Source organism: Odocoileus virginianus, chromosome 6 (assembly GCF_023699985.2).
Source record: "Odocoileus virginianus isolate 20LAN1187 ecotype Illinois chromosome 6, Ovbor_1.2, whole genome shotgun sequence".
NCBI classification, from domain to species: domain Eukaryota; kingdom Metazoa; phylum Chordata; class Mammalia; order Artiodactyla; family Cervidae; genus Odocoileus; species Odocoileus virginianus.
The window spans coordinates 49,173,736-49,187,846 of record NC_069679.1 but is presented as its reverse complement, the minus strand read 5'-3'; the positions used below and the strand labels follow the sequence as shown (position 1 = coordinate 49,187,846).

Here is a 14,111-nt window from a genome sequence, read left to right as displayed (position 1 = left end):
TTGCAAATCACTATATTGTATACCTGTAACTTATATATGAACTATACTTGAATTAAAAAAAATAGCCAACAATAACTAGTGGCTACCCTGTTAGGCAGTACAGCTCTTGAAAGATGAAAAACGGAGTAATTATCTAACAGTATATACATATTTATATTTCTTTAAATATTGCTTATATAGTATAGATTGCCATTTTATATAATACTGTAAAATATCATTGAATGGATCACATACCTACTAATTATGGCTTTCTAAACTATCTGTCTAGTCAAAACTGTTCTTTTTTCTTGGAGAAACTATCAGAATATGAGAACAGTAAGAAAGAGAAAACTGCTTTTTATGGGCTAGTTCCACAAAACTGAGCCCATAGAATGAGAACCAATGGTCCATCTCTTAAATTACATTCAGAATCCCCCCAAGGGTATTGTGACAAGCCTGTTTTACAGTCCATTTTTTGACTCTGAATGGACTTCTTGCATGTTATGCCTTATAAAATTCCTAAAACTTGGGCAACTTCTCTCTTATTTGCTTCAACCACCAATGATGTAAAGTCAAATTCCTTCAACAGAATCACAAACCTCAGGATCCAAAAGGACTTGAAATTTATCTAGTCCAATCCATTTGCTTGATATACATAGAGGATATTGGCTCAAATCTGGGCTCAAATTAGAGTAAAATTTCCCATATATTGCTGAAGGGGTCCCTTCTGTGCAACTAAAGTTTTTACGTTTCCTCTCTACATCCTCATTTCCCTACTTCCTTCTCCTCCTTTCTCCAGCCTGTTTTTCCTATTTGCAAACAACTAAAGGAAATATCAGTTCTCCACCATGTTTCAGTAAAGGGAGTATGTGTTGCCACGGGGTTTCTAGGACTGAGTGTTTTCAACAAAAAGCATTTTAAAAAGACCTCCTACTCTAGAAAGCTACCATCTGGTTTCTATTTTCTGAAAGGTCTCATTAACAGATGATTTTGTAATGCCCATATCCCTATTATTGAAGCTGAAGAAAAGTGAGGATTAAATTTTTGGGGGTAAAATCTCATAAATAATGGAACAAACTTTCTGGTGGTGTAGGCTTTCCTATTCATTTTCACCCTGAGAATTTTAGGATTGAGGGAAAGAAGTATTTTATCTTGTCTTTACTGGATTTAGAAAAGGCAAAGGAACGCAGAGATTAAATTGCCAACATCCGCTGGATCATAGAAAAAGCAAGAGAGTTGCAGAAAAACATCTACTTTTGCTTCACTGACTATGCCAAAGCCTTTGACTGTGTAGACCACAACAAACTGTGGAAAATTCTGAAAGAGATGGGAATACCAGACCACCTGACCTGCCTCTTGAGAAACCTGTATGCAGGTCAGGAAGCAACAGTTAGAACTGGACATGGAACAACAGATTGGTTCCAAATAGGAAAAGGAGTATGTCAAGGCTGTATATGGTCATTTAACTTATTTAATCTATATGCAGAGTACATCTATGAGAAACACTGGGCTGGAAGAAGCACAAGCTGGAATCAAGATTGCAAGGAGAAATATCAATAACCTCAGGTATGCAGACACCACCCTTATGGCAGAAAGCGAAGAAGGACTAAAGAGGCTTGTGATGAAAGTGAAAGAGGAGAGTGAAAAAGTTGGCTTAAAACTCAACATTCAGAAAACAACGGAAACAGTGAGAGACTTTATTTTTTTTGGCTCCAAAATCACTGAAGATGGTGACTATAGCCATGAAATTAAAAGATGCTTGCTCCTTGAAAGAAAAGCTATGACCAACCTAGACAGCATAATAAAAAGTAGAGACATTACTTTGCCAACAAAGGTCCATCTAGCCAAAGCTATGGTTTTTCCAGTAGTAATATATGGATGTGAGAACTGGAATACAAAGAAAGCTGAGCACCAAAGAATGGATGCTTGAACTGTGGTTTTGGAGAAGACTCTTAAGAGTCCCTTGGACTGCAGGAAGATCCAACCAGTCCACCCTAAAGGAAATCAGTCCTGAATATTCATTGGAAGGACTGATGCTGAAGCTGCAGTTCCAATACTTTGGCCACCTTATGCCAAAAACTGACTCATTGAAAAAGACCCTGATGCTGGGAAAGATTGAAGGTGGGAGGAGAAGGGGATGACAGAGGATGAGATGGTTGGATGGCATCACGAACTCGATGGACATCAGTTTGAGTAAGCTCTGGGAGTTGGTGATGGACAGGGAAGCCTGGCGTGCTACAGTCCATGGGGTCACAAAGAGTTGGGACACAACTGAGTGACTGAACTGAACTGGAAAAATAACTAGATGAAAGGGTTCTGGATTAGATGCCTTTTAACCCCCCAGACATTTGTCTTTTAGCTAATTTATTCTTTCAAAAATGTGATTACCAGGTCCTTAGTATATGTTAATTTATCTGAAATGAACTGACTTGAAAGATACAATTCATAGTAATTTTTAGTAATGACACACAAATTGTTACTCACATATTAGTGATAAATCTATATGTGCATGTGTGACGAAGATTATTGGAACTCTTTTAATGAATAAAAGTAAAAAGAAATTGCACATGGCTCTAAGGAATTTCCCACTAGATTCTGTGTAGATGGAGAATTATACAGAACTGGTGATCTACTATGAGTCTCAGGGTTTCTTTTTCCCCCGGTTGACTATTTGAATCTCCCCCATCATGGATAATTCTCAACAGATGGTTTCTTTGTATAGTTTTTATGTTTATGCTGAGATAAATGTTGATATTAATATACCCTGTATTCACTATAATTGTAGTTTAATCACCTGCATCTGCATTGTTTTTACATGTTAGTCTGTATAAATGTGTTGTGGTGGCAGCATGTGCTTATAGAAAGACAAAACACTCATCATGACACAGCAACGAGTTCAGATTTTTCCCAAACTGCAACAAAATGTGAATGAACATTATAAACTCAGGTTAGAAATACAGATACAGCCTAGACTTTACTTTTTAATGAGACTCAACATTTTGTTTTTGAGTTTTCTTTTTTAAAAAATAAATAATATTTGTTTCACATGTAAAATAATTATTAGACTTGAGTTTAGTTTACTGGAAACTAAAAAATACTCAAAAGTCTAATAATTATTTTACACATAAAAGAGCTGAGGTAGTCTACAAAAATGCAGACAAATGTGAGAAGGGAAAACTAGGAGCTCCAAATACATTTTGCACAAGATTCTTCCCAGTTTGAAAACACTACACATTCAGCTCTGTGTCCTAGAAGTTAGTTTTTCTTTTCTATTTTACTCAAAACACTAGTATTAAGCAGCCACATTAAAAAAAGAGAAATTCAAAGATCATTCACTAAAAAATTTAAATTTTCTCCTAGTAATGATTTAATGTACATTATCTAGTAAAAGAGTTGATAATTTTCCTTATAAATACACGTTAAAAATCATGTCAGAATCCGGAGCACCTCGTGACATACGATTACGCTCCCTCCCTCGCTCCTTCTCTAGACACATCTCCAGTCTTCTCAGCGTTTATATGTGGACCCTGAGACACTGACGAGAAAGCAATCTTCATCTTCTCTCTTATGACTTTAGCAAATCGTTCTGAGTCAAAAATATTACCTGTAATGTTGTTCATTTTTAAACAAATGGACCAGACTGGATCTGGTCCACAAGATTCTGATTTTAAAATTGCATACTGATCAAGTATATTGTTCTGAATTTGAGTTGAAAAAAGTGTGTCATAAGAATCAGTTTTGTAGTAACTTATAAGGGAAAAGAATATGAAAAAATGAATAAAGATATAAAAAAACTAACAAAAAAATGAATATGAATGCCATGCATGAACCTCCACTGAAATGCAGTCTTTACGAACTGGTTGGAAGGAGAATATGTTCTAGATATCCATTTGAAAGTATGGCAGGATAAATCTCTCTGCATGAGTCTTGATAGAACTGATTTTTAATGAGTGGAAAAAGAGAATTTCTTTCTAAAGAAATAAAGCATTTTGAAATAGAATGTGCTCAATCATGCAATCTTATATGTCTGAAGGGAAAACTATAAAAGTTATTTAATACAGGACCAGGTGTAGAAATTTGAATTAACTATATATTCTCAAATATGAGAACATTATCATGGCATGCCTTCTCTTATGTCTTCTGTTGGCTTCTCTCCCTCTTACCAGCCCTCTCCCAAACCATAATTGTGATTATTTTTAAAAGCCTAGAATATGATTTTTAAAAAATTTTTATTTTATACTGGAGCATGGTTGATTAACAATGTTGTGTTAATTTCAAATGTAGAGCAAAGTGATTCAGTTATACATATATTTATATTTATTCTTTTTCAAATATTTTTCCCATTTAGGTTAATATAGAATACTGAGCAGCATTTCCTATGCTATACAGGTCCTTGTTTGCTATTTCTTTTAAATATAGTGGTATGTACATGTCAATTCCAAGCTTTTAATCTATCCCTACCCCTTCCCTCTTGCTAACCATAAGTTTGTTCTCTAAGTCTGTGAGAATAGAATATGGTCTTTTCTTCTGGAATTATACATGTCCCCTGGGTAAATAATTTAGCACCAGAGTGTTTGAGTGCATTGGCCCAGAAACCAGATTGTCAAGGATAGACTCCAAGTGTTATCACTTACTCTGGTGTCCTCGGACAAATTATCTAACTTTCCTGTGCCTCAGTTTCCTTATCTGTAAACTAGGGACAATAATAGTAATTATCTCAGGAGTTGACATGATAATTAAATGAGTTAATAAATGTAAAGTACTTAGAAACAGTGCTTGGTATGCAGTAACTTTTTAATAAAGTTTAAAAAACATTTTATAATTACAATTTCAAAGATTAACTTTGGACCAATGACTCCTAAATTTCTATCTCTATCCTCTAGCTTTCTTAATTTTAACAATAATGTCAAATTTTGTCAAACAAATAAAATGAAGTTTGGTCTTTATATAAAACTGTTATACACCCACCCATCAGACATTTATTTAATACCTATTTTAAGATACTTTTTCTTTTCTGGTGTCAGGGATTGGAGACAAATAACTATTTGGTGACAAAAACAAGTAGAGAAATGGTAACACTACAGTGTGATAAATATTTGGATTGAGGTATCTATTTCTGCCTTATTGACTATGCCAAAGCCTTTGACTGTGTGGATCACAATAAACTATGGAAAATTCTGAAAGAGATGGGAATACCAGACCACCTGATCTACCTCTTGAGAAACCTATATGCAGGTCAGGAAGCAACAGTTAGAACTGGACATGGAACAACAGACTGGTTCCAAATAGGAAAAGGAGTACGTGAAGGCTGTATATGGTTACCCTGCTTATTTAACTTCCATGCAGAGAACATCATGAGAAACGCTGGGCTGGAAGAAGCACAAGGTGGAATCAAGATTGCCGGAAGAAATATCAATAACCTCAGATATGCAGATGACACCACCCTTATGGCAGAAAGTGAAGAGGGACTAAAAAGCCTCTTGATGAAAGTGAAAGAGAAGAGAGTGAAAAAGTTGGCTTAAAGCTCAACATTCAGAAAACTAAGATCATGGCATCCGGCCCCATCACTTCATGGGAAATAGATGGGGACACAGTGGAAACAGTGTCAGACTTTATTTTGGGGTGCTCCAAAATCACTGCAGATGGAGATTGCAGCCATGAAATTAAAAGACACTTACTTTCTTGGAAGGAAAGTTATGACCAACCTAGATAGCATATTAAAAAGCAGAGACATTACTTTGCCAACAAAGGTCTGTCTGATCAAGGCTATGGTTTTTCCAGTGGTCATGTATGGATGTGAGAGTTGGACTCTAAAGAAAGCTGAGCGCCGAAAAATTGATGCTTTTGAACTGCGGTGTTGGAGCTGCAAGACTCTTGAGAGTCCCTCGGACTGCAAGGAGATCCAACCAGTCCATCCTGAAGGAGATCAGTCCTGGGTGTTCATTGGAAGGGCTAGTGCTGAAGCTGAAACTCCAATACTTTGGCCACCTCATGCGAAGAGTTGACTCATTGGAAAAGACCCCGATGCTGGGAGGGATTGGGGGCAGGAGGAGAAGGGGATGACAGAGGATGAGATGGCTGGATGGCATCACCGACTCAATGAACATGAGTTTGAGTAAACTCCGGGAGTTGGTGATGGACAGGGAGGCCTGGTGTGCTGCGATTCATGGGGTCGCAAAGAATCGGACACGACTGAGTGAACTGAACTGATACAGGGGCTATAAAATTATTGAAGACATTTGTCTAAATCAGACTTTTGCTCAAACATTGTGAGTTATCCATTGATGTACAGCAAATTATCCTGAAATCTGGCAGCATAAAACAAGAAACAGTTATTATTGGATAGCTTCAGCAGGTCAGGAATCTGGGCATAGCTCAGCTCGATACTTTGGGCTCAGGATCCCTCACAGGCTGCAATCAAGGTATGGCAGGGCTGCAGTGATCTCAGGATCAAATGAAGGAGAAGCTGCTTCTAGGCTCACTCATGTGGTTATTGGCAAGATTTACTTCCTCAAGGGTTGTTGGACTAAGGGTCTCAGTTTCTTTTTTTTTTTGCATTTTAATAGGGCTTTTATTGCAGTAAAAATATATTATTTTCCACCACACTTAGGGCCCAAATAACAGGGTCTCAGTTTCTTGTTGGCTGTTGACTGGAGGCCTTCCTCACTTCCCTGCCTCCTGGGAGTCTCCACAGGACAGCTCACAACTTGGTAGCTGGTTTCTTCCAGAGGACTCCAAAAGAGCAAGCAAGAAAGGCTGAGTAGGATTGATGTCAGTCTTTTTGCAGCTGAATCTCAAAAGTGACATTTCATTATGTTTGCCATATTCTATTTGTTAGAAGCAAGTCATAGGTTCAGCCCATACCCAATGGGAAATAATTATATGAGGGCATAAGACAGAAGGCAGGAACCACTGAAGACCATTTTAGAGTCTGCCGATCCCAACATGATGAATTAAATTTGTCTTTTTTTGTTTTTGTTATGTATCTCCTCCACTTTCTCTGCTATCTCCTACTCCTTCACTCTGAATAGATGCATTTACTGCAAAGTGTTATTTTTACACTTCAGAAAAGCCAGAGGATTCCAATAAGCCCAGAGAAAACTAATAAAAAATATTCTATATTCTGAATAGCAGTAAATATAAATGTAAATAAATAGCTGTAAATGTAAACTTTCAGGAGAAAGATTAATTTACTGATCATACAGTCATCACAAATATAAGAAATCTGGACACAAATTTCATTAGCAGCTATCAAGATCTTGGTTTTAACACAACATTGTAAAAATCAACTATACTTCAATTAAAAAAAATTACTGACATGTACACACTGCTATATTTAAAGTGGATAACCAACAAAGACCTACTGTATAGCATAGGGAGCTCTGCTCAATGTTACATGGCAGCTTGGATGGGAGGGGAGTTTGGGGGAGAATGGATACATGTATATATATATGCATGGCTGAGTCCCTTTGCTGTCCACCTGAAACTACCACAGCAATGTTAATCAGCTATATCCCAATATAAAATTAAAAGTTAAAAAACCCCCCAAAACAACAACAACAAAAATTCTAAAGGAAAAAGATGTTAAAATAAAGATCTTACCGAAAACAGTACTGGGCTGTGCCGCGAGCCACCAGCTTGGACTGTCATGTGAGGCAAGTGGCAAGAACAGCAGTTGCCAGCTCTGCTGCATGAATCCCCTGGGCAAGCTACTCACCCCCGAGCTTTGACTTCCTCATTTACAGAGTGGCTGGGTGAGTGCCTGCTCTTCCCTGTCACAGGAATTTTATCATTTCTCATAATAATACATAGAGAGAGTCAATATATGCTTTGAAACACTGTCAAGTGCTGATGAATGTAAGGCATCATTATCATTTTGTTCATCATTAGATCTAGGAATATTTCTTCTGATCAGCAGGTATTACATTTTACAAGCTCAGAAAGCATTATGGAAAGTCTAATTTCTTTCTTTTCTTAAAAAATTTTGTTTTATTTAAGTGTAGTTTATTTTTAATGTATTAATTTCGGCTGTACTGCAAAGTGATTAGTTATACATATATACACATTTTTCCATATTCTTTTCCATTATGATTTATCACAGGATATTGAATATAATTCCCTTACTATACAGTAGGATTCTGTTGTTTATCCATTCTGTATAAAATAGTTTACATCTGCTGATGCCAAACTCCCAATCCATCCCCCCACCACCACCCACTAGCAACCATTCTCTATGTCTACCAGTCTATTTCTGTTTCACAGATAAGTTCAGTTTTGTCATATTTTAGATGCATAAATAATATCATATGGTATTTGCCTTTTTGCTTATTTTACTTGGTATGATAATCTCTAGGTCCATCTATGTTGCTGGCAAATGGCATTATTTCATTCCCTTTTATGACTGAGTAATATTTCGTTGCATATACGTACCACATCTTATTTAGCCATTCTTCTGTAGATGGCCAGTTAGGTTGTTTCCATGTCTTGACTATTGTAAATAGTGCTGCTATGAACACTGAAGTGGAATGTATCCTTTAAAATTAATTTTGTTCATAGCTGACACTTTCTAAATGGTAATTTCTTTCAGATCTTTAGGAAATGAAATACTCTCCTAAATGGTTTTATGTTCTAGATATCCATTTTCTGCTTTTCCCATCTCAACCCATACTTACACTCTTCCCACATTCTCAGTAAACTAGTGTTATGAAACCTTGTATTGCTGTTTGACAAATCCATGCCCATCAGAAATGTAAACAGAGACATTTTTTACAATCACAATAAAAATTAGTTAAAAATAAAAACAATCTATTACGAATGGTTTTAGATATCTTTCAAGTTTCACTTCTAAACATTTAAAAATTTTGAATTTTAAACATCAGTTTGAATAATTCAAGATTGATGAGCATCCTTAAATTACAAGAAACAGAACAGACTGAATTAGTTTTCTAGTTTGCCTTTCTCCTTGTGTTCCAGAGCCATCCAAGTTAATTCCATGTCCCCATGGTCAGTGAGACTCTGGAGGTTATCTGGTCTAAAATATGGGAGAAGTGTTCTAGAAAGAATCCTCAGAATCTGCTAGAGCAGTGTTCTCCACACTTCTAGGATCATGTATCCTGTAAGTAAAAGCTATGTGAGCACACACCCTTATAGGTATTATTTAAAATTTAGAAACTATATACATATCAATCTGTATTAATACATTAGGCATATTATAAAAGATGCCATCTACAAATAGAAAATAGTGAGATGAAATAAAATATTTTAAAAATAAAATTTAACATGATGTTTATTAATGTTACACTGAACATTTTATCCTCAAATTATAGAGATTTGTCCTGAGGTCTATGCAGTTGATAAATGCCTTGCAAATTAAACTGGCATCATACTATTATTTGCTAATTTTGAAAAGTACAACATACTTTTAGGGCTAGGCTCATTGTTCTAATAATGATGTCTATCCATATTTCAATTGATGCTTTTGATAATTTTTATTTTTTTGGCCCATATCTCAGCGGAACTGATTAGATCACCACTAATTTTGTCTCTCAGCGTGACTGAAAAGGAGCTCCTTCAAGAAATAGGGGAAATATCATTCAGTCTTTTTTTTTTTTAAATAGTCTTGCATTATAAATATTACCTTCAATCTAAAGTTTCTTTTCAGGGAAATGTTTAAAGCTATTGGTCCACTAGTATTAATTTAGTTAAATTACATGATATAATCTATAACTGTGCTTAACTATCCAAAGAAAACAGCAATAAATTGTGAACCTCAGACAATAACATAAGAGCAAACATGTCATTATTATCCCTCAATACAGTAGAGTGAAGACTGAAATGTCAACTGAGTGAAGGTACCTGTCTTCTAAATATTAGTCAAGTGTAATTTCTTTTTTATTTTTAAAGATAGAAATAGATACAATAGATATATTTTCCACCCAGAGTTGTATACACCCCAGTTTAGAGACCATTTACTATATACTTTTGTGTTCATCCATGTCCCTAGTGAGACCTGGGCCAGAATCGGTTACACAGAAGGGGGACAAGAATGTAAACAGACACCCCTGCTGCAACCAAAGAGCTCCAACTTCATTAAATTATTGGGTTGGCCAAAAAGTGTGTTTGGGATTTAAAAAAAAAAAAAAAAAGGAAAAACCCAAAAGAACTTTTTGGCCAACCTGATGTATTTTTATGCATTAAGCTAAGAAATATTCAGTTGAACAAAGGATTACATAGCTAAGGTATGTCTGAAACTTTCTTCTGGAGAAGTCTAGAAGCCCATGACCCACAGTTCTGACCAATGTTTGAAATGGAACACTTTACTAAAGAGCTAAAGATACCAGTTTTTTAAGTTCCTGAGTTTTATGTTTGTTTTATTTTTCTTACATGCAAAATCACAGCCTTAGATCTAAAAGAGAAAATATTTTTAGCCAAACATGCTATGAAAGTTTTGAATGTAATTAACTGCTAAATAGAGCATTAGTTATAAAATGCAATAAATTTTTTTCTTAACTGAGACATTAAAAAAAGCTAAAAGTTTTGAATATTTTGGAGATAGATCATATTAAAGCAAAGCTTAAAAAGGATATGGTTCTTTCAGTATTTCAGTGAGTTTAATCCTGACTTGTCTAGGGGCTTTGGAAATACCAGCTACTTCATGCATCTTAAGATAATATAAAATCAGTGGACTCTGACCTCCCAAATCGAAGAGAACACGGTTAAACTCTGGACCACTACTGATATAATGGGACTGTAAGGGGTAGGAAAAAAAAGAAGAGTCAATTACTACTTTTGTGTATTTTTAAAGAACTGTAAATTAAATATATCTGCATTATAACTATAAATACAATTATTATCTGGTATATTAAAACAAAGGGAAATTTTGCAAGGCATTCTTCTTAATGAAAGTGCTTTTGAGCCTATGAGTGTGTGCTGTGAGGCTCTGATAGTCTCTTAGCATGAAGACAGGCCAACAGAGACCATTCTATCTGAAGAACAGAAAGAGAAAAATGAGCATAACCCAGAAACCCCCAGAAAGGGGGATAGGAAAAAATATGAAGAAATAATGACTGAAACCTTCCAAGTTTTATGAAAAACACATCCTAGAAACTTAACTCCAAGTAGGATAAAGTCACATCTAGATGCATCATAGTCAAAAGTGTTAAAAAAGACAAAAAGAAAAATTTCAAAAACAGCAAGAGAAAAATGACTCATAAGAGAATCCCCAAAAGTTAACAGGTGACTTCTCATCAGAACAATGGAGGCCAGAAGCCCATCAAAGTGCTGATGAAAGAAACTTCGACCATGAATTCTGTGTCAAGGAGACAATCACCATAATTATAATTGCTCCAATATTCTACTATTGACTTCTTGTAGAATACAAGGTAAGTATAGCAACTACTCATATGTTGTCTTTCCTCAGTTTTTGTAATCCCTAGATGAGAGATTTATTGTTGATTCAACTTCCTATGGGGAAAGATTTTTTTCTCATTTGTTGTAACTGATATATAAAATTCTCACATTTCTTTTGCTTATGGTCAATTTTTCACTATAATCATTCATAGCTGCTACAAAATTATTTCAAATGGTGTGACTATTGTAATCCCACTATTGCCTTGATGACAATTCCTATTAGGTTATATCTAGCCTGATCTCAAAAACTGCGTGCAAAACTGGACTGAGCTCTGTCAAGTTTAAAAGGAGATCTTGCCTGTCTAGAAAGATGTCTTAATGACCCTTTTTCTGAGTTCTGCCTTGGTAATAATAAAACAGAAACTCTATCGTACTGAAGTTTTAGATGTAGACATTTCTGTTATTTTTCTGCAGTTACTAGTTTCTAAACTAGGAAAACCACAGTACACAGATCTGTCCTCCTCTATGAGAATCTATGATTTTTTAAGGATAGTTCAATCAGTCAAGAGCAGAAATAATCATTAAATGCAAATCCAGTGTTTTGTGGAGCCTTAGCCATTTTCTTGGGTACTTGAAGGTCTCAAGTTGTCTGAAGAACTCTTGCTAAAGATATACTAAGTAGCCAAAATAATTAACAGAAGTCCCACTGCTTCCAATTACCCCCACAAAAGAAAATGGCAGAAAACTCTGAGAACTTTAAGATTCCATAAAACAAAACTTTTATAGCCAAAGTCAATTTAGTACTAAATTCAAAGAACCAGGCAATCCAATAAACTTTGGAAGGGTCACAAAGGATGAACTAGGAAGTCCAAGGAATGGTTTCAGCCTTCAGCTTTTCTGTTAGTTTACTAAACGATAATTGCTGACAGTGGATAGAAAACTAAACTTTGATTTTGAGGTTTGAAAGTGTGTACTGTTTATGCTCATATGGACACTGGGAACCCATAAGCACTCATTCAGCATTTGGATGACACTGGTGCTTAGAAGGACTTCCTTGTAGCTCAGATGGTAAAGAATCTGCCTGCAATGCCAGAGACTCTGGTTTGATTCCTGGGTAGGGAAGATCCTCTGGAGAAAGGAATAGAAATCCCCTCCAGTATTCTAGCCTGGAGAATCCCATGGACAGAGGAGCCTTGTGGGCTACAGACCACAAAGAGTCACACACTTAGGAAAAAATAAAGTGCTTAGAAAACTTTTCTTTCCATTGAACTGAAACATGTCTCTGTACAGCTTTTACTTATTGGTAAAAGTAAAACTTTTCAGTATGTATTAGTAAAAACTTTTTTAAGCCATATAGAAAAAGTCTAATCCTGCTACTAATCTAGTCTACCGTAGCTCTCTACATATTTGAAAACAGTTATTATGGGCTCCAGTCTCTCATCTTTTCTAGTGAAAATATCTTTACATGTTTTCGCCATTGCTCAAACATTATGGTTTCAGAGCACTTTATTATCTTGATTATTACACCCTTTTACAATGCAGGGATCCAAAATGAATATAATGCACAATCTTTGTCCAATCAGCACATATGTTTAGACAGCCCATGAATACAGTAGATTTTGGGATCAATGACATTCTACTTTTGACACATAGAGCTTACTGTTGAAAGTGATTCCCAAATCTTTTCAAATGCCTCCAAGCCAAGGCTTTATTATTCTATACCTAGGAAGTTATAATTTTGGACCTTTATACTTTTACCACAGTAACAGTTTATCTTCTAAAATCAGGTGTGTTATTCCAGCCTGTTGCAAACTTTTGGTCATTCATAATTCTTAAAAGTTTTATGACTTCTATATAGCTAATAAAAAATGGCAACCATGTTTTCATCAAAGTTGTCAATAAAATGTGTGTAACACAGGCCAATGATGCAGCAATATGGCATGCTGCCGAAGATATCATTGCCATTTGCTTTCTAGCTTTTAGAGTGTCATCTGAAGAAAGGTCATTCGGTCAGTTATAAACCCTTCCATCCATATTTCTCCAACTTGTAAACAAAGTATGAAAGATCGTCTTTAGTGCTTGTTGAAGATGAGGTATACGATTTCTATCATACTTTCCTGATTTTGAAATTTACCAACATTGCCCTCCTCCTCTACTCCCATCCATTCCCTGCCCTCCCATCCCCTGCAGCCAAGATGGTGCAATATTGCCATCTACATCAACCTGACTCTCAGAGGTCACCAATTTCTATCCTAAGTACCGACAAAACATCCTTGGCAGGACTGTGACATTTGGAAGAGATTCTACATACCTGGAGTATTAAAGACCTGGAAATATATGAATATGACTTTCATAAAGTGATTTTTATAGGCATAATTTAAAATTTAAAATAATGGTCAGACTTAACTAGATAATTCAGACAAAATTTTATCAAGAAAGACTGCAACAGATTTAAAACTTAACTGGCCAACAAATTAAGAGATCAAATTCAGAAGTTCAAGCCAACAGCCTCACCAAATTTTAGTTAAACACAAGGTAGCAAGTCCATAGGATCTCTATTTTGGAGGCACCTTTGAAACTGTGGAGAAAGCAAGCATTCAAGACTGAAGAGTAACAATACCTACATGTGGTCATTTATTCTAGGACCATGGTTTAAGAGGTAGGGACAGGTCAATCACTGTTGAAAACTCCTTTGATGTTTTGACTACAATTTTGACTGATGGTTATTTAGTTCAGAGCCATGTTTGTATGTCAGCCCAAGTAGAAGCAGTGCCAGAATTATG

At 35.7% G+C, this 14,111-nt stretch overlaps 1 protein-coding gene across 14 annotated transcripts in view; it reads right to left on the bottom strand.

Annotated features, from left to right (window-relative positions):
• The window catches only part of FAM227B (family with sequence similarity 227 member B), a 216,846-nt gene that overhangs the window by 26,692 nt on the left and 176,043 nt on the right, over positions 1-14,111 (bottom strand). For 5 of the 14 annotated variants that reach the window (XM_020875507.2, XM_070469308.1, XM_070469307.1 and 2 more), the window contains one exon: positions 10,538-10,726. The exons of the other annotated variants lie outside the window; for them this stretch is intronic. In XM_020875507.2, the coding sequence (XP_020731166.2) occupies positions 10,553-10,726 (174 nt within the window). In that variant the 3' untranslated portion in view covers positions 10,538-10,552. Of the gene's footprint in view, positions 1-10,537; positions 10,727-14,111 lie in introns of those variants that run through there. 14 annotated transcript variants of the gene reach the window in all.